The sequence below is a fragment of the Beta vulgaris genome, chromosome 6, assembly GCF_026745355.1.
Source record: "Beta vulgaris subsp. vulgaris cultivar EL10 chromosome 6, EL10.2, whole genome shotgun sequence".
NCBI lineage: Eukaryota > Viridiplantae > Streptophyta > Magnoliopsida > Caryophyllales > Amaranthaceae > Beta > Beta vulgaris.
Genome location: NC_079207.1, coordinates 63,414,273 through 63,434,142, shown reverse-complemented (window position 1 = coordinate 63,434,142; position 19,870 = coordinate 63,414,273). Strand labels below are relative to the sequence as shown.

The 19,870-nt window shown below is 35.8% G+C and overlaps 3 protein-coding genes across 15 annotated transcripts; 2 read left to right on the top strand and 1 right to left on the bottom strand.

Moving 5' to 3' along the window:
- Nucleotides 1–398: 398 nt before the first annotated feature.
- Nucleotides 399–4,450, top strand: LOC104897377 (hypothetical protein). 3 transcript variants are annotated; one of them, XM_048646274.2, is made up of 6 exons: nucleotides 399–530; nucleotides 1,203–1,334; nucleotides 1,598–1,768; nucleotides 2,164–2,286; nucleotides 2,484–2,627; nucleotides 3,214–4,450. In XM_048646274.2, exons 2-6 carry the CDS (start codon nucleotides 1,209–1,211, stop codon nucleotides 3,649–3,651), a joined length of 1,002 nt encoding a protein of 333 aa, XP_048502231.1. In that variant the 5' UTR covers nucleotides 399–530; nucleotides 1,203–1,208; the 3' UTR covers nucleotides 3,652–4,450. The 3 variants fall into 3 exon arrangements, with proteins under 3 accessions (XP_048502231.1, XP_010682540.1, XP_010682541.1); XM_010684238.4 differs by lacking the exon at nucleotides 399–530 and adding an exon at nucleotides 558–717; XM_010684239.4 differs by lacking the exon at nucleotides 399–530 and adding an exon at nucleotides 728–861.
- Nucleotides 4,005–13,793, bottom strand: LOC104897378 (pantothenate kinase 1). Of its 2 annotated transcripts, none has more exons than XM_010684241.4 (10): nucleotides 13,329–13,786; nucleotides 12,130–12,336; nucleotides 10,625–10,671; nucleotides 10,218–10,334; nucleotides 9,109–9,228; nucleotides 8,860–8,954; nucleotides 8,480–8,573; nucleotides 6,922–7,053; nucleotides 5,385–5,497; nucleotides 4,005–4,505 (listed from the first exon to the last, which is right to left on the bottom strand). In XM_010684241.4, the coding sequence occupies exons 1-10, from the start codon at nucleotides 13,432–13,434 to the stop codon at nucleotides 4,259–4,261; spliced, it is 1,278 nt and encodes a 425-aa protein (XP_010682543.1). In that variant the 5' UTR covers nucleotides 13,435–13,786; the 3' UTR covers nucleotides 4,005–4,258. The 2 variants fall into 2 exon arrangements, with proteins under 2 accessions (XP_010682543.1, XP_057251367.1); XM_057395384.1 differs by lacking the exon at nucleotides 4,005–4,505 and adding an exon at nucleotides 4,529–4,667 and having other exon boundaries at nucleotides 13,329–13,793.
- Nucleotides 13,794–14,672: 879 nt separating this feature from the next.
- On the top strand, nucleotides 14,673–19,594 carry LOC104897376 (type 2 DNA topoisomerase 6 subunit B-like). Of its 10 annotated transcripts, none has more exons than XM_010684235.4 (12): nucleotides 14,676–14,882; nucleotides 15,006–15,114; nucleotides 15,561–15,638; nucleotides 15,770–15,796; nucleotides 16,318–16,426; nucleotides 16,522–16,597; nucleotides 16,946–16,966; nucleotides 17,444–17,640; nucleotides 17,823–17,973; nucleotides 18,470–18,663; nucleotides 18,777–18,906; nucleotides 19,131–19,594. In XM_010684235.4, exons 1-12 carry the CDS (start codon nucleotides 14,844–14,846, stop codon nucleotides 19,443–19,445), a joined length of 1,446 nt encoding a protein of 481 aa, XP_010682537.1. In that variant the 5' UTR covers nucleotides 14,676–14,843; the 3' UTR covers nucleotides 19,446–19,594. The 10 variants fall into 10 exon arrangements, with proteins under 10 accessions (XP_048502228.1, XP_010682538.1, XP_010682537.1 ...); XM_048646272.2 differs by having other exon boundaries at nucleotides 14,814–14,882; nucleotides 15,022–15,114; XM_010684236.4 differs by lacking the exon at nucleotides 16,946–16,966 and having other exon boundaries at nucleotides 14,675–14,882.
- Nucleotides 19,595–19,870: the final 276 nt, after the last annotated feature.

Sequence of the window (19,870 nt, the reverse complement as noted above, 5' to 3'; positions counted from 1 at the left end):
AGAAAAATTTGCAATTTGCCAATTTCAATAATACTTTCGCACGCATAACATGCATATAAGATCATAGTATGCATATAAGACTAGTAACTTTACAAGGCAATAAAACCACACAGACATGACTATATATTCTTACTACCAAACAAGGTTTCTACCAGGGACTTTTTGAGGTGAGGTTTTCCTTATCATCCCCCTCCCTTTCAAAGTCTAACTTGCAAGCCTGGTTGATTATACTTGCACGAGGTGCGAGTCTAGCAGGATCTTTCATCTTACCAACTTTTTAAAGAAATGGCTATAATTTTTACTCATATAAAAATCAAAATAATCAGGTAATTAAATTTTCCAAAATAATATTGTAGCAATTAAAAAAATCGAAGATCGTTGTACTAGTAATAGATCTTTGAGTTGGCCATTGGTAGACAATTGTAGGAACCGTCCAACTTGTAGGAAGGGAAGCAAAATTGACGAGAAATTGCCGGCAAATTAAGAAATCAATTGCAGAGCACGTGCCAATTTCGAGTCCAAGAAAACAGGTACTTTTGTCTAATTCAATCATATGACTGAATACAATCAATTTATATAGCATAAATACCTTTAAAGTACCACAGTTCTCGTCATATTTGCATTTTCAAGCTCAAATATTTAAGCTTTGGAATCGACCAGAATCTAGTCATTTCAATTTCCAAGTGCTATATCCTGCCATCCAGAAACATCCATTCAGTAAGTGGCTTCTTAACTCCTTATCTCATTTTCTCTCTCCTATCTACTTACTTCATATTTTTCTGTTTGTTATTATTAATAATGTACTAATTGATAACATAATTGAAGCTTTACAGCTGTTCTATATCAAATTTCAGTATCTGGGTGAGAAATTTTTAGTGATGTTATAATTATGAAAACTGGGTTTTTTGTATGAGTTGTCAATTTGTGATTTTTAGTTGAATTCTGCTAATTTATGTAATTTTAGATGATTTTTGAGGTAAAATTGTTGGTGCCCAGATGAAAATTTAGGTGGAATTTTATAGTTAAGTGATCAATTTTTGTATAGGAGATTCTATTGAGATGAAGCAAGAAATCCTTTGCTTGCTGATTAAGTGATTCTGTATAAAAAATGGGTGAAATTGAGAAGGAGAAAGTAAAGTACTTTTTTAGATTTGGATAAGATAACTCAGCATATTAAAAACTATGTGTTTGATCAAATTCAGGGAATTATGGGAGAGACAAAGGTGAGTTCAACAAGCAAAGGTACTGATAGAATCCAACACCTTAAGCTGATTCATCCTGCATTTCCAAAGTTCTTCAAACAAGCCCCTCAAAGACTGCAGAATTTTTTCAAGGTTGGTGGTAATTTTCCTCAAATTTGTAATTTGGGTTGCGATTCGTCTTTTGGGTGCAATTTGTTGAATTGGGGATAGATTATGTTTTGCAATGTGGTATTAAGTTGAGAATTTGTAACAAAACCTCGTGTCGTTCGTATGGGATTAATGCCATTGTAGTTTCTTGTACATTGCTATTAGGGCTATGTTTACCATTCTTTGTTCATTTTGTTGGTTTGATCATTTATTTTGGTTGATGTGAAATGCTTCGTGTTTTCCGACAGTCACATCTTAGAGGACCAGGGAAAGCAGGGGAGGGAAAGGATGTACCTCAGCAGATTGTCAGGAAGGAGCAGAAAACTTCGACTGATTGGGAGGCTGATCTGCAGAAGCAGCTGCAACTTTGGCGAGCAGATCCCTATTGGGGTGATCAAGATCAACCTCCTGAAATAAATGTGAGAATTAACAAAGAGAATTTAACATCTTTTATGCTTTTCTAATGATGGATTTTCCTATAAGTTCGATGCTGTGAACTCTTGTGCGGAGACTGAGGCAAGAATCGCTGTATTTAGATGAACAAACAACGAAAAGATTCTCAACGATTAACAAAAACTTGCTGTTTGGGACCATGTATTTTGTTCCTGTCATTTGAGTTTGCTGAATCTATAGTGAAAATGCTGCTATATTATGCATTTTATTCTAACGTGTTGCAGGTAATGCCAATATGGGGAATCATTGGCCTCAAGTTATTGTAATTACAGTAATGTTACAAACATGTTCATCTTCCAGTTCCTAAGAGTTAAGAGGTAATAAACAAGTGAACTACAACAAGTGTTATATTTTCTTGCAGGTTACGGTACCTACAGGATCACTTTGCAACTTGCATGTAAAATTCGATGTTGGGTTGCCACCAGATGCAGTGTACAACATTGTCATTGATCCTGATAGTAAGAGGGTCTTCCGAAACATCAAGGTGAGTGGTAACTGGATACAAGTGATAAGAACAACTTGCTAGTTTGGTTAAACAATAGACATCTTTGCTTATGCATTTCTGTGTTAATTACCATTGGTGAAATATCAATGTCAGAAACGGATTTCTTTTTGTAACAATTAGCAGTATTTGCTTGCCTTGAAAGGTGCTCGCATTAATGGAATTGATTTCGGTATCAGGAGGTCATATCGAGGAAGGTGTTGGTTGATGATGGCTCTAGACAAGTGGTCGAAGTGGAACAAGCAGCTATATGGAAGTTTCTTTGGTTGTCGGGAACAATTGCAGTCCATGTCTTAGTAGATCAAAACAGGGAGGATCATTCGGTAAGAATAGACTTTTGATCTTACTCTTTGTTGTCATACACTTTATCTGTCTCAAAAATATTTTACACTACTTTTTTTGGATTGGCACCATATCTCAACTCAGGATCTGTTTGCTTCAACTTATTTTTCCTAAACTTTTCCCGACTTTTTAAAATTTCTCTGGAGTTTCTAAACTTCTCTTATTTTTTCTTAACTTTGACGTATTTTTTCTGAACTTTCTCAAATTTTCTTATTTTTTCTAATTCTTTTAACTTTTATGAAAATAAGTAAAAAGAACTTGAAGAGAACATACCCTCAAGTTTACTATCTCTTTCTTCTTAACATACAATTACAAACTGTCCCTCACCACATCTACTTTTCTGTACTAGTCCCATTTTCTTTTTGCTTAAGTATACAACATTACTCAATAATCCAATTACATCCATTTTTTAACCCTATTGTTCTCTAAATAGGCCACTTCATACTTCATACTTCATACTTCATCTTTAATGTCATGTGCCAAAAGCAAAGGGGTATTTTGGTTTTCCTTTGATTTCAAAACACTCAAAAGTATGACCAATATTCCCTTTTCTTTATGTTTTCTTAGATGAAGTTCAAGCAGATTAACACGGGATTTATGAAGAAGTTTGAAGGTTGCTGGAGAGTGGATCCGGTATTTGTTGATGAGAAAATGTGCTCCCCGTTTAAACCCAAAACTATGTCAGATTATCGCTCATGTACAGGAGGGAAAGGAAGGATTGGATCAAGAGTTGTCTTGGAGCAACTGCTTCAACCAGCTATCGTTCCACCCCCTCCCATTGCATGGTATCTTAGGGGAATCACTTCAAAGACCTCGGAGGCGCTGATGAACTATCTGCTTGAAGAGGTTGCACGGATTAAGGGTATACCACAAGCAACGGGTTCAGGTGGAGATGAGAAGTCTGTTCAGAAAATCCCTCATGAACTGAAGGTAGATGAAGTGCGTGACATTAAGAAAAGATGGGCTTCGCGGAGGAAAAACGCTTTGCAACACCGAAAGAAGTAGCAGGTGTATGTTTCTTAGCATGAAAGTTTTGTACAATCTTGTTTGTTTAATTGTACAATATAGCATTTAATACATCAAATCACTGTGAGATGTAAAGATTCATCAATATTAATGAAGAATTTGGAAAAAAGTTGAGCGGAGGTTTCATGACTTTGATAATATTTTCCCATCGTCTTTTAGCCTATCCCGAAAAAGAGAAATTATTCCATCGATACGTTTCGCTGCAGTATCCAATGTGTTGTATAGTCTTCTGTTGAACGCAGTAAAACCATTGAATCCTGCAACGTTAACAGACAATTTTTTTTCCAACAGATGTTCTTTGAAGAATTTAAAAGCGTATGTATATAATGGTGTTGTACTGTAGAACAAGGATTCACATAAATTGCTTATGTACAAAACGTTGAAGTGTTACCTCTTTGTTCAATATCAAGAAAGAAGAAAATAAAACTTACAAATCTTCCCCTGCACAACCCCCTCCCCACCTAACTTTAAATATTGAATGTTGATATGAAGAAAAACGCTAACGGTATATTACACGAACAAGGCTCGGCTAATTAAATCACAAAGGCAAACAAATAATTTGCCACATTGTACCTCAAAATCAGGTTCAGGTCAATTTCATGGTATCGCTACCACATACACTGTAATTAATGCTTTCAGCATCTGTGGATTCCCGAATCATGACATTCGGCTTTTGTTCGATCTGAGGGAGGGGTGATGCTGCAGGTGATTGTTCAGTTAGATGGTGGGCCATTAAGTTACCAAGGCCATGCTTCTCATAGCTCTTGAATGCACCCAATGCCCCCAAAAACCCTTCATGCCTCAGAAACATGGCTTTTGCTTCACCTTTTGACCTGCACAGAATTCTGAAATTTTAAACAACTGCAACAATTAAAAGAAGCCTACCAAATTGCCCAATCAACTGGAACAATATATAACAGTGCTTAGGGAAGAAACATTGATGAGGCTCGGAATCTGCTCATCTGGAGAGATTGCTTAGGTTGTGGAGGAAACATCTGAAAGTAGGATCAGAGGTGTAGGTCGTCAAATTAAAAAACTATAAATGCTTTGCAGCCTTTCAAGCAGATATGCCGAAGCAATATTTTGTCTTCGAAGGTCTATTCTGAGTGGTTGAGACTTGAGTCTAGTATATTAGTAAATATAGGGAGATCCACAGTTAATTTTTTACTTCAACGTTGTGGACAATCAAGAAGATTTACTGAGTTGCAGCTCCCATTTTTTGGTTTTGTAACTACGTATTCCCAAAAATGCAAGTCTCATGGTCTGGCCACTTAATGCCTAGAGGCGTAATGCCGTAATCTACTTTCTTTTGCATTCTAGGTTGCTTTTTGTTACAGCTATTTCAATTTATATACATTGTATAGATATACAAATAGCTTTCTTCAATATTTTTCTAGTTTAGCATCAGCCATGAGATAGTTACAGTGTCTCTTATCATGGTCCAGAAAACAACAAAGTTCGCAAAGGACCATAGCAACTTTCTTCCAATATACGCCGAACATGGGACAGCTTCCAAATAAAAGATGTGGCTAGTGATTGTATGATCTTAAACTTAAAAACATAATTCCAGTGTTCCAAAAGTTCCAGTGCCAGCAACATACACCAACTTGATGAAAAAGGATTCATACAACAATATGAAGGAAATCAACACAGCAGAACAGTCAAATAAGCAAAAGGCAGATGGAAAGAGAGAAAAATATTCCCGCAATTACCAGAATTGAACTCCAACAGATATTGTGTCCATAGTATATTCATGACTGCGGATGAAAAATCCTCCAAAGATAATCCGTTTTAGTCCATACCGAAGCGCATTCAAGTAGGCAATCTAGAAAGCAAAAGAAAGGAACAATATATGAGAAACTTCTACCAATCATGATGGCTAAAAGAAACATTGCAACGTAAAATAATGATGTTTAAAACAAACAAGGAGGAAGAGACGGTATAATAGGGCCATCTTCAGCAAAGAAATTCAGAAAAAAATTACATAAACAATATCAAGGCCATGACAAGCAGAACACGCCATACAACGACCACCACAACCACAACAATGTTTTGACAGTGGCATACTCTCTTCAGAAAGAGCCATAGAACAACAACTGTCTCAAAGCCACGCACAAACTAATTTTCCCTTGCTCATTTTTTCGTGGTTCTATAATCTACTGTTCTGGGGGGCACGACCCTGTGCGATTGGGGTGGTACAAGGAGATCCAACCAACAGGAAACCCTGCCTGCCTGGTATATGGGCATTTTCCCAGATTGAAATCAGAATGGCATCAGATATTGAGATTTGGGAAGGAAAGAATCACACACCCAAACTCTTGGTTTGCCAGTGGGAGCTCTATCATTCAGCTCCCACTTAATTCTCAACTGTTTTGTCCTTGTGAGCAATGTCTATCTTCAATACACAATATAGTCTACAAACACTGACAAGGCATCTTAAATGACTTCACAGTGCAATTCCATGACCAAAATTTTGCAAGTACAGGGATCACAATGGGAGGGAAGTCCTATAGCTGGTCTTTTCAGTTAACAATTTGACACCTCCGAAGTAGTGTGCCCTTCAGTTGCTGCAGCTTAGAAGTTACAACACAGGACAAGCTCACATTTGCTGCTCTCGGAATGAGATGATCAATGATATTATAATTTATAACTACATTGATGATAAAGCGTCGACTTTCCCTAATAGCTATTAACAATTTATGTCTTATGAGAACAGGAGCATAACATAATAACTCATCTAACTATCAATAAAAATTAAGGTTCAAATCGGGTCAGGTCAATAACAAGTCAGATGGAAATGGGCCGAGTTAATAAACAAATCAGGTTGAAAGTGGTTCAGGATAAACACAATTCTGGCTGAAAACGGGTCGGCTTGAATTTGGATCAGACCAGATATCTAACTAAATCAGGTTTTGGTCATCACCAGGCAGGTGCGACTGTGCCAGTGCAGGTTCAGTTAGAATCTCTCCTTATCATGTCACCTTGAGTGTCCAGTCATTTTTGAATGAAGTGCGGTCTGGGTTTAAATCTCGAATTTTCAAGTCAATTCAGGTTTTGAGTCGATTATAGGCCAGGTTTGGTCCGGGTAATAACTTTTTCTAGTCCCATACGGCCAAGTGATGCCTATTTCGGATTAGTCGGCTCTTGACAGCTCGTTCTGACATTATGCAAATTACAAGCTAGCCTCAACTTATTGAATTCCATTTAGATCTTTCTTTTAAGAAATTGCATTCTCCTAAAAAACCTTACCTGCCCAATGTTGTTTGAAATAAGCCGCAATAGGGATCGGGCAACATCCTCAGGTTTGTAATCCTCAAGCTCTTTCTTTTCAGAAATTGCCTTGCCAAAACTAGACGCTATAGTTGTTGCTGACAGGCCAATCTGCCATGGAGGTACACATAACATTTAACCAAAAATGGAGGAAATATAGCAAGAAATTGAAGCCAAGAACTTTGCATTTCTAAGTGTTAACTAATACTCCCTCCGTTCACTTTAATCTACACACTTTGACATTTTACACTATTCACAAATTTCACTTTGACCATCATTTGTGATTTATACGCGGATGAAAATATAGTCATGTGGGATCTTGTTAGTTTCATCATAACATGTATTTTATTAATATGTACTTTTTATAATTTTTACAAATACAAAACTAGAGATATATGTCCTCAAAGTTTTGCATTGGCATGCGTAAAAAGTGTAAGTGTGTAGATTAAAATGAAACGGAGGGAGTAACACCCAACCAAACCACATCAATCAGGCAGTCTGTGACAAAAGTCATAGGGAGTGGCTATAGTACCACCTCTCTTTTCAGTCAAGTACTGGAAGTCTCACATAATGTAGGAATAACCACATCAAAACAAAATGAACCTACAAGCATAATTTTTGTAGTACACTGTATGTAACCACCGCCAACAAATTAACTAACACTAACTATATAACTATAAAAGAAAAGAGGACAAAAAGAATGCATGCTAAGACAAATGAACCCAACTTGCACAAAACTAAAATTGGAAAGCCTCCCATACATGATAGGAAAAGCTTTTAGAACTAAAAACTAGTTACTGGAGGGAGGGGGGACAAGAGGTGAAATCTTGCCTGAAAAGTAAAGCTTTCAAGTCTCATATCAAAGTGATGGGTGGATATGGCAATTACAACTTTCAAGTGGAATTATTCATATATCAGAAAAGTTCTTGTCACAGATCCATGCAGCATCAGAGCAAATAGTCAGTAGAGGTCTAGAGGATAATGATGAAAAGCAGAAGTACTAAATACTGAATATTAATTGTTCAGAGGTACTCCCTCCGTTTCCTAAAGATCTTCCCACTTACTATTCCTACGGATACCAAGGAAAATCAAGTTGTGTGGGGCATGGTGTGAGTAAAGTAGGAGAGAGAAAGGGGTTAAGATAAATAAACAAACAAAAAGGGGTTAAAGTAGGAGAGAGAAAGGGAGTAAAATTGAATTAATAATGTAATGGTGGACCATATGATAGTGACATGAGAGTATAAATAGGAAAATTTGTTTTGCCAAATAAGGAATAAAGCAAAAGAGGGAAGATCTTTTGGAAACACCCTTAAACGGAAAGAGGGAAGATCTTTAGGAAACGGAGGGAGTACTATTCTGATTAGTTCTTCAAAGCAAGAGCTAAACAAGTGTCCCTGGAACGTACATACTACTACTACCATATCAAAGTGATGGGTGGATATGGCAGAACAATATATATCACATTATGAAGAAACTGAAACACTAGGCCGAAGAACTGGAAACACATGCATCAAGTATTGGAATAGCAGATATATACCTTAGAATAGTCTGAACCACCGTAAATGTCTCCGACAAGCATGTCAATAACTCTATTATTTCCCTGATGGCTCAACTCGAGCAAGTCATCAAAGCTGGAAGTTGCAGAAAATTTAATTCAGCTAAAAGAATATAGATCAAGCCATGAAGAAATAGAACCAAAACGAAGCATTATCTATCTGTAGAGTATATTCTCAAAATATCTATCCGTCGAATAAATTCTCGAAACATCTCAATTGGCCACCACAAAACCCATAGATTTTAACATATCACAGTGGGCATTCTCCATAGTACATAAGAATCCTGTAAAACTATCCCCAGTATACAGAAACTACCAAAAGAAAATATTATAAAGGGTAATCATAACGATATCAAAATTACCTTTGGCATTTTGTTAGAAGCCTTCCTAGACCCCAAAAGGTGCCACCTCCTACACTTGTTCCGCTAACTCGCTCAAACTTTCCATCTCCATCAACCTGAAGAAGAGAAATGATACTGACAATCAAAGTTAGAAACAGTAACTGGAGCCATGAATTTGACAGAAAAGTAAATATGTCACAATTTTTATCCGTTGTCACTTAATGCAAAATACAACAATAAAGAATCAGCACAAAACTCAATATATCATACCTTAATCATACTGACTCCAGAGCCAATGTTGACAAGGAGATAGGGAAATAAATCGTTGGAGTCAATCTTCACAAACTCTTTCTGACCTTCTATGTATGTGAAAGTTTCACAAGGGACTGCCTACTTAAAAGTAAAGTAAAAATGCTGTTAGCACAGTGGTCGAAATTAAAATATACATATAATTCGAGAGCAAGTGTACATCTAAACTAAGAACCAAGGATCCACTAGAACTCCTAAGTAATGTCCATTAAAAACTGTAAGGCTAAAGCAACAAACATCACGGATATGCGTTTGGAAATTTGTCTCCCCTTCTTATGTTGCACGTTTGATCCACAAACATCTGTTAAACTATGCCCTGAAAACGGGAATTTACAGATTAATGTGTATTGTAGAATATTCTACCTCAATTTAGTAGGCTACACCAGAAGATGGAACAATCTTATAAATCAGTCCCAATCACACTAGAGTTCATGGATTACAAGAGTATCTTCTCATAGTGTCATGTTACACGTCAAGGCTCTCATGTCAAGTTAAGAAATCTGTATTGGTTATAACCGTTACATGAGCAATTAGCCAGCTGTATAGGCTTTGTAACAGCCCATATCAGCCAACGAAGTCATGGATTACACGAGTATCTTCTCATTGTGTCATGTATCAGCTCAGTCAGCTGGTTCCCAGATACAAGTATGAGCAAACACTCACTTCTGGTTTTTACTCAAGTAGAGGCTTCATATTTCGTAAGGCGTATCCGAGTAGACACTCAATCCATGTCTGAGTAACATAGGGTCACATGAGCAATTAGCCAGCTGTATAGGCTTTGTAAAAGCCCATATCAGCCAACGAAGTCATGGATTACGCGAGTATCTTCTCATTGTGTCATGTATTAGCTCAGTCAGCTGGTTCCCAGATACAAGTATCAGCGAACACTCACTTCTGGTTTTTACTCAAGTAGAGGCTTCATATTTCGTAAGGCAAATCCTTAAAGCCTTAATAGTTTAATCTCATTCAAAATCAACTAGATCTAAGATGTTATTGCGGACAAACAGAAAAAGGAAGAACAACAACAGACACCAGTTGTGTAAAAGCCATATGTAATCACAAATCCTCACCTTCAGCAAAAAATTAGAACCAGCCACGAGACAATCCATCTCATCCTCCTTGTCAAGCCTAACCCCAAACTTCTCTTTAAAAAGATCAGCATATTTGTAGGCCCCACCCCCAGTAGCCTGCATCCACCAACAATTAATTAGTAGATTTCCACAGGAAAAGAAACAGAAGCAATTATTTAAAGGGGGAAAAACAAATGGAGAAATTAAGTCTAAGTGCCACATCCCTACAATATAATTTTACATATTTGATAGGCTTATAAAAGAATTTGGTTGCGTGTCATAGGGGTTAAAATTCAGTTTATAGCCTTCGTCCAGGAACCCAACTTCGGGAAGAAACCATGAAAGAGTATTCGTGTAAAGAGAGTGAGAGAAAGAGAGATCCAGTAAAGAATGAAGAACATTCCTACCTTAATCATTAATTTTTTTTTGTCTGAAACCTCTTGGTCCCTGCAACCTAGACAAATATTAAAACATTAGAACTTCGATCATCAAGAGCAAAACGCTCAACCCTAGAATTAGTCTGCAGCATGCATAAGAAGGCCCTGAGATTGTCTACAGAAGATAATGTGTCCTACAAGTTGGTGAAACAGTCAATGGCATATAAATCTAAGTATGTTTAGAGAAGACACCACAAATTAGTCTGCAGCATGCATAAGAAGGCCCTGAGATTGTCTACAGAAGATAATGTGTCCTACAAGTTGGTGAAACAGTCAATGGCATATAAATCTAAGTATGTTTAGAGAAGACACCACAAATGAGTACTTCCAAAGCAGATCACTAAAGAAATTCACGAACTAGATGATGGACAAGTATTTTTTTATTTTTTTTATCATGGAGAAAAGTAGTATCCTTTAAAGCAAGATATCCTTTGCTAAAATCTGCAGGCCAAGATAGTCAAAGGAATTATTCAATGTGTGTCATTTTGAAGCATGAAGTGGACATATGATACGACCATCTATTTGGGATAACAAGGAGTAGATGGTTGGAACTGATGTTACAATTACTTGCCATGACTTGCACTGTATACAGTGAATTAAAGCATGCTTTTGGTGCCAAAGTTCTACATTGATCTGCACATGCCAGCTTTACTATAATCGATAATTCTTCACCATCAACAAAATTTTTAGTTTCATTAATATGCAGAAAAGTACAAGATGAAATTAGTTCATTAAACCTTCACCTGCCCTAGTTGAGACTTGGGATTGGAGTCTGAGGGAAAAAGAGACTCTGGGGCTATTGATCTATTCAACTATATATAGATTCATTTCTGCATATTCTCTTTACTTTAACTAGATGCAATGAGAAATCCATGATGATTGACCAAAGGAACCTGCATAACGGGAGATACGGAAATATTTTACATTAATATTTGGTGGGGCACAGGCCACAAGCTCGGCTTGCCTCTGACTCAGATAAGTAGCTACTTTACTTATTCTTTACAAACCATAATCGAAGCCTGGAACTCAATTATGTTCAGCTTGAAAGCTCATAAGCTTAAACAAACTTTTATTCAAAATATTTCTAATAAAATTTGGTGAAATGAGCAATAATTAGGATGAAGAATCCTACACTATGGAAAAATAAAGATGCTTTAAAATGGGTAAATTTTAGGAAACGGAATATCATATAACTACTCTGAGCTCAATTGAGACACGGAAATTCATAATCATGAGCTTGAATTCAACTTTATAGCTCAAAAGGAGCTGGATCTTGGGATGATTAACTCAGTTAAGCAGAGCCATGTCCATCATAGAGCTTGTGTATAAGACATCACGAAACATCTAATCCAATCAAAGCCAAAAAGTTTTGAGCTAGTCACCGACTTCTACCAAATGTTTCTCAAGGAGCAAGCATTCTCACATAATAAAAACATATGAAAGCAAAGAAAAGTCAGGAGAAAACAGTATCATACGGCTGCCATGAAGATTGGATTCAATGAAGTCTAAGCACTCATTTATTTTGCTGGTCTCAAACTTTGCAAAATGGAGCTTGCCGTTGAGAAAAGGATAATTCTTGGAATTTGTTACAAGTCCAACCCCCTCTACTCCAACACTTTTTTCAGAACTCTTCTCCAAGCCGCTATCTTCTCCACAGAAATATACCAACTTAATCAGAGAACCTACAACAACAAACAGGGCATTGCATGTAACTACATTAAAGCTATAAATGTTCCTTTTACTAAACACGGACTATAGGCGACATATTAATTGTTCTTTTTAGAGCATTTTAAGGAACTCATATTCCTTTAAAGAAATGTGATAATATCATCTAATGAATGCCAATCCAATGTAACAAAACAATATATACCAATGTTCAAACAATAAATAACACGATAATAAAAAATGCAAGCAACTATAGGTTCAATTTCTTAACAACAAATATCTAAAAATTTGCTAAATATTATTATTCAATTCTTTTACTAGAAAAAGTAACACAAAAAAAGCTCATTTGTCCCCTACAATAGAAAATTGATCGTGTCTTTACACGCTTAGCCTGAAAAACAACTTACTGTCCAACTATTTCAAAGCAAAAACGGAAGCAAAGAACAATTCAATGAGACATTTAATGTAGTCAATTACTTCATGACCCAAACTTAAAAGATTACAAATTTAAAAAAGGGTAGAAAGACTTTACAGGGAAAATCACTCAAAACTAAGCTAAGAATTACCAGTCAACATAGTTATGCAATCATAATAACTAATAATAAGCAATAATTCCAACTTTGGATAACAACAAACCAAATCAATCAATTCACTCCCCTCATAAGAATTGCTGCTAAATTGCATCTTTTGCATCCTTCATAATCCTAAACAAGATCCATATTCCATACCATCAACTTACCAAACTCATACTTTTTTCGAAAACATACCTAAATCAAGCTTAAAAACTAAGTTCCAAAATCATCACAGTAACATCTAATACCACAAGTCCACAACGCTACAACAATGCCAAAAAAATCAGCAGTAAATAACTAAAGCATCAAAATTAACCTGTTAAATTCCTAAAAACAAAAATGGAGTATACAGCAACAAGTTTAGCTTCTCAACAAAACAAAATACAGTAATTAAATCTATAAAACCCTAATTAATGGCGAGAGATGAACTACCAAACCTCCAATATCAAGAGCCCAAGGAGAATTATGATCATACGAATCAAAATCACAATTAGAGCTCAAATTTCCTTCGATTTCTACGATGCTGCAACTTTGATCCTCCATTATTGAGTAATATGTGAGCTCGAAGATTTCTCTCTTTCTCTCTCCTCGAGCTCAATCAAATTGATGAAATTATTGCAGAAGATAATATGAAATTGATGAATTGCAGAAGATGATTTATAGCAAATTTTTGGGGGTTTTCTAACTTTTCTCTAATTTCTTACCTAACCACCAAAATCGAATTTTTCTATTCTATATAATAGCTAGAATTTAATGCCCAAATTGAAAAAGTTGATAAGAGTATTTTTATATTTAAAAAAAATCAACGGCTATCTAATATCAGGAGAAAATAAAATTTGAAGAGATTTAGTATGATTGTTCTAAAATTTGATGGGGATTGATAAATTTGAAGAGTTTGAGTTGTGTGTCTCGTGGCTCACGTGGACGTCCAACTAATCTCATCTGATTTATCTGACACCCCATATGGAAAACGTTAGCCTTTACTATTTGGACAAACCAAATACAAAATAAACTCTCTCCTAAAGATACAACGCCTAGATATAAAGTATGATACATGGATAACAAGTCAAATGAATACATGCACATCTCTTTTGGTAGATTAGTCTTTGGGTTCATTATGATAATCTTTGATGTTCATCACGCGTATGGTTTCTATCCTATAGACGTGTGTATGCACTAATTTGGGATAAAGATGTGTTTTTTGAAGTTTAAAGGAAATTGTTTTTACTTTTTTAAGTAAGGGTCAAGTAGCTTTTTGGGAGCAAAAAGTTACCGTATTTTACAGTAAAATATTATAAAAGAGTCTTATATGAGCTTTATATCGTAAGATTTTATGTAAGAAAAAATGTGAATAGCAACTAAGAAAGTCATTTCTCAAATTTAAAACATGACTAAAAGAATATTATTAAGTTTTAAGAATATATGTTGGAGAGTAGAAGCATATTGAAATTTCTCGTTATACTTATATTATTGGATAAATCTTACATCTATTTCCCTTATTTTGCTTGATCTTCTCGTATGATGATGTGAATCCTTCTTTTCAACTAACTCGAAATAAGAAATTAATAATTTGCTTTTCAAATTGTATCTAAATTACCTTTAACTTATCAAAAAATAGTCTTTAAATGTACAATATATATGGTACATCCATCATTCGGATTACAGTATAATAAATTCGGACTATTTAACTAGCTAAATTTTTGTCGCATGATATTTTCCTTACATCATCATGGATAAAAACCTTGGGACGTAAAGAGAATCCGGACTTACTAATTGCTACAAGCCTACAACCACGAAAGATGTCTAACTAGTGCTAAAGCATAGATTATAGACCATGCTCTACAGTCTACATACACTTCGGTACATTTCCTTATTTGCGAACTAGTTCAGCTAAAAAAGAGCGAAATACAGTTTTCCCCAAAATATAGCTTTCCGCGCGAAACCTCAATTTGATGATTGCGACAATGGAGGTGACGAACCTCTGCAAACAGGTAATCATTTTGCTAATATCGAAGTAATTCAGATCATAATCTTACGAATTCTTGTTTGTTTTATCAAATCATACTCTTCAAAACTAGTCATAATTTACATTTGCTATTTCAAAATTTCGGCAGTTAATTTCATTCGCAGTTCAAAGATGTCGTTTATCAGGAGATCCTTGTCGACTCTCCGTCATCATCAGAAAAATCGCGCATTCTGATTCTCTCCTCACACAAATATCAAGTTATTCTTTATTTGCCTCATAATATGTAGTACTACATGATTTGGTGAAATTTGATGAAAGTTTAATCAAACTATGTATATTATGTAATTGCTATTTTAAAAGTTAAGTGTAATAAAATGGACGTGAAAGTATGAGAACAATATTTGATTATTGATTTTTTGGTTAGAGTTATTGATGCTACTTGTGAGTTGTATTAATTGAAGTTTTATGAAATTTAATCAAAGTGAGTATTTTGTGCAATTGCTATGCTCTCCAATCGTTTGTTTCTATGCTCAATTTGTGATTGACTGGATGTCATGAGAATAATATTTGATTATCTAGTTTTTCTCTGATAATTGATACTAGTTGTAATTTGAGTGTGATTACCTACTTTGCTGGACAGTAAGCTTTTTTTTTTACACATATAATATATAGTATATGTTTAATTTGGAGTTTGTATCGGCAGTTTCTGATACTGGGGCTGGAAGTTGCTTGAAAGAATTCGAGGACTTGAGATTTGGCTATAATGTGTTCGCCGAGTGGGGTTAGTGTCATGACTCATGAGCCTTTGTGATTATTTGAGTATTTATCTGGCCGGGTGCGAGCTTTATCCATATTGATGTTGAATGATTTTTCATCTTTGCTCTTTTGGTGTGGATTTGTGTTATAATGCAGATGGTATGCTTTCAATCACAACCACGAGTAAGTTAGAATCCTTTCTGTTTTTTACTTTCAGTGCTATATTGGTCTTTGGATCACCAGCTAAACATTTTCCTTGATATAAGTAGCTTTCCTCATGTTTTGTTTTGCTTGGTTCAAATGAAAATTTCTAGATACTAGCACGAGCTTTGTGGATAGAGTTGTATCAATTACTTGTAACTATTTTCTTCTGTGCTTCGGACTGTTTTCAACATGAATTATTGGCTTTGCATTGCTCTGACTTTTGGCTGATAACGTTTCTCTTGTATTCTTTATGAGGAGGCTGATCTTTGTCTGCCTTCAGAAACGTAAGGATATTGATCATCATAATTTGAAGTAAAAAAAAAAGGGGGGTGGGGTGAATTTTTTATCAGCTGCATATAGTGCATGCTGGTGATCATTAATGGCATTAGTCTTCTTTGAGATACTGAGATGTGGCCAAACATACAAGATTACTTTCTTATATCTAATGTTCTGCTGTTTGTTAGCTGGTATTATGTAGTCACTAATAGCAGAGTCTGCAGGCCTTGGCAATCCTGAGCTTTCTCATTACAAGTTGAACCTAAAAGAAAGTGCTTCTAACAGAAGGATAAATAAGCTCCCTTCAACTCCAAAGACAAATGCTATGTTCAGGTCTGGTTGTCAGCTATTAAGTGTGATGTTCTCATGTTCATGTACATATACATAATCAGGTCAAATCATTTTTTCTTTATTCTTCCTTTTCTCAGTGGAACTGAAGTGTCTATGTCCAGTTGTGCGAACATGGAAGTATTATTGGCAGATATGGCTTCCTTTTTCGGAAAGGTACACTAGACTCGTGATTTCTTGTACATGGTCTTCTTTTGATTTTGATTATCTCCACACAGAGAGCATAAAATTTTAGCTAGCTGGGTATCTCTAGTTACGCTGATATCATTAACCTACCAAGTTAAAGGGCTAGGCATTTCTACGTTCTAGTATCTTTGATATCACAGCGGATCTGAGCTAGTGCCCTCAAACATTATGCCTTAATTCTAGTTTGTCTATCCTGGAGATCTAAGAAAAAAAAATTCTGCAATTGGCTTCATCTTTCACTCTAATTGACTATAGCACAGAATTATTTGCTTTCCTTTTTCACCTTTACCTAAACTTATTTTTGATATGGTTGTGCAGATGCTTCTTCTGAAGATATACGTAAGTTCAGCTTCTTACTATTGTATTAAGGAAATCGTATCAGTTAATCAGATAACATATCTCTCACCCCCCCCCCCCTCCCTCCCTCCCACCCGAAGAAAAAGAAAACACAACCAAATAATAACATGTATGATTGCAGACCTTGAGCTCTTAGGCTTTCTTCTTTTCCAGTAGCTACTTGTTTGCCTATCCTTCAGTAAATTGCTACATTCAGTACTGTCAACTACTAGATTATTGCTTCTGTATAAGTTATATAAAAATGTCTATGATCCTATTTCAAACGTATTGCTCGGTCCTTGTGGGAAGTATGTAAGATGCTGAAGAGGCATGACAGTTGTTGCAAATTTTTTAGATTCCCTGATATTCTGATTATAAAGGCTAGTTGAAATAGATTAGAACTTCTATCACTTAGCATTTCATACAATTGCATGGTAAGTTAGGCGTAAAAGTAATTGTTTATTCCTGTTTTTCTCACAGAACATTGCAATAGAGCTGGTGGCTGAATGTTGTGATCAATATGGAATCCAACATGAGAACGTTGTTCTAGCTACCGAGTTGACATTACCTTCCTCTGATTCATCAAACATACAACAGCTAGCATCAGGGTTTGAGGATTATGTGTGTAAACATAGAAATGGTTTAAGTGAAAAGTGCAAATCCTGCTTTTCGAGCAGGTGAACAAATATACGGGCCGAATGTGTTAGCCTATTGCTCTTATAGGATGAAGTAGGATCTTGGTTTTCTCTCCTTTTAGCAAGAGAGAAAATGAAACAACTTGAGTGAGAAATAAGATATGACAAGATGGTTCTTCATATTTTGTTCGTAATTATGAATAGTGCTTTTCTTCTTTCCTTAGAGATAACCTGAAGGTGGGGAACGGACAAGCATGCGGTCAGAAGCATGGAATTGATGCACTGGCTGTGGAAGTTGTAATTATCATCAGCAACAATGAGTTTTTGGGTCCACCAAACCCATTATGCTTGAAGGCTTTTGAGCCGACAACAGAGGTCAGTATTCTGTGGTGGATGATGTTCTATGAAATGTTCTTTCAGTCCATGAACTCAGTTTACGAAGTTGCTGGGTGATCCTATGTGTAAATCGTAAAAGGCTAAAGCCTTGTTCTGGTTTAGTGTGCCTTTGAAGTTTCCCTATTATTTCCTATAGTTCTCCCTGTTTTTTAGTAGTACCAGATTATATGAGTAAAAAATGCTTCAGTCACATTTTAGACGTCCACCTGCCTGAAAAACATGGAAAATATGCTTAAAATTCTTTGGAATTAAATACAAAGAAGTATTCAGTAGTAAGAATTTTGGAAGTTGTTTCTAAAAATTTCAAATCTGATTCATGCTTCATCTTACATTTCATATTCATATATTGCCAAAATAATAAAATTCTATAACTTTTTCTGATGTTGGTTTGTATAGAATTATGTCTAAGATTTTGAGAAAGAGGGTCTATAACAACACTTATCTAACATGGACTACCTAACGCCCAACTTTCCAGGTTCTATATTGTAGAGACTTCTCGCTTTGTTCAGTCCACCAGTCAGTTGTCAAAGCCTTCAGAAGCGTCAAGTGGAATAGCTATGGGCTGACTCCACGAATTATTGCCGATGAAGAGAGCTCTCTTTTTCTTGAATGGGAGAACTTTCCACCAAATACTCATATCGACATTGCCGTCCATTGTTATGCTAAGCAATATCCATTACAAGTTACATATATTGCCCTTTCATTCTAATGAAAGGCTCAGAAGACATGCATCTTTTGTGCTATATTCTGCTGTATACCGTTTTTCCTTGACTTGCTTCCAAGGTGACTGTACCACCTGTAAGGCAAAGAAATCAACTCGAGACAAAGATAATGAAGGAAGCCATCAGTCTTGCGCTGGATGATTTGAAGAAAAGATACACCGGGGCTCTTCTTAGTGACCATGCTCTTAAGGTAAATAAACATTTCATCTATAGCTTTACTTCCTCTTCTAACAGCAGCCAAACACATAATTGCGACACTAAATTCTGATAAGATACCGACATAAACATGAAATTACTTTTAAATACCTCAGATGTCCCTGGGGGATAAGCAAAGCTAGAAAACTTCTAGCATGTTGAATCCATGTTTCTACTTGTACAACAATCTCACTTTTAGTCTTTTATTTCGGTTTTCAGATTCACAGTCATGCCCCTGATCTTGCAAGAAGCATCGCTGGCCTGATTATGTCTTCAGATGATCCAAACTTCCGAGGTGAATGTTTCGGTCTCCTTGGCATGCAGATGGGCAATACTGATGGAGAGTCCATTGAAAACTGCATAAAAGACAAGATTATCTCTGCAATAGACATGAATGACAGGAAACCTCCGAACTTAAGATGCAGAGCGGCTGCACCGTTTCTTTTTGAAGATGATTATCAACAAGAGCCAGAATACATGTTGGATGAATATGATGAAGGTGAGGAAGATAACTGCACTTTGATGGATTTGTAATCATCTCCATACCTATTACCTTAAAATTTATAATTATTCTTCATAGTGTATGGTGAAAAAAAAAACTCCCTCGGACTCAGCTAGTTTGCCCAAGAGTTGAAGGAGAAGACTTCTATTGTTGTTTGATTAGATAAATGCAAGTATATTTTCCGCTTGACTACAACAAGCTAACTGTATGGTGTGATATATCACAACATATTCCGTAAATATAGTACTCTCTCCGTCCCATAATATAGTGCTTGTTTCTTTTTTACACGGTCTTCAAGACGTAACTTTGACCTTTAATATCTTCAATTCCGTATTAATAAAAAATGTAAAAGTTTGATATTATGAAACTACACATTAAGACGAATCTAACAAGATCCCACATGAATATGTTTTTTCATATATACAAATGAGAATATTTGGTTAAAGATTTTAAAGTG

Coding starts and splice junctions, on each gene's coding strand:
- LOC104897377 (XM_048646274.2), top strand. CDS start 1,209: ATGGGAGAGACAAAGGTGAGTTCAACAAGCAAAGGTACTGATAGAATC. Junction 1,335..1,597: donor GACTGCAGAATTTTTTCAAG/GTTGGTGGTAAT, acceptor GTTTTCCGACAG/TCACATCTTAGAGGACCAGG. Junction 2,628..3,213: donor AAAACAGGGAGGATCATTCG/GTAAGAATAGAC, acceptor ATGTTTTCTTAG/ATGAAGTTCAAGCAGATTAA.
- LOC104897378 (XM_010684241.4), bottom strand. CDS start 13,434: ATGGAGGATCAAAGTTGCAGCATCGTAGAAATCGAAGGAAATTTGAGC. Junction 8,955..9,108: donor CTGGAGTCAGTATGATTAAG/GTATGATATATT, acceptor TCTCTTCTTCAG/GTTGATGGAGATGGAAAGTT. Junction 4,506..5,384: donor TCTGTTGGAGTTCAATTCTG/GTAATTGCGGGA, acceptor AATTCTGTGCAG/GTCAAAAGGTGAAGCAAAAG.
- LOC104897376 (XM_010684235.4), top strand. CDS start 14,844: ATGATTGCGACAATGGAGGTGACGAACCTCTGCAAACAG. Junction 14,883..15,005: donor TGACGAACCTCTGCAAACAG/GTAATCATTTTG, acceptor AAATTTCGGCAG/TTAATTTCATTCGCAGTTCA. Junction 15,797..16,317: donor GCTTTCAATCACAACCACGA/GTAAGTTAGAAT, acceptor CAGAGTCTGCAG/GCCTTGGCAATCCTGAGCTT.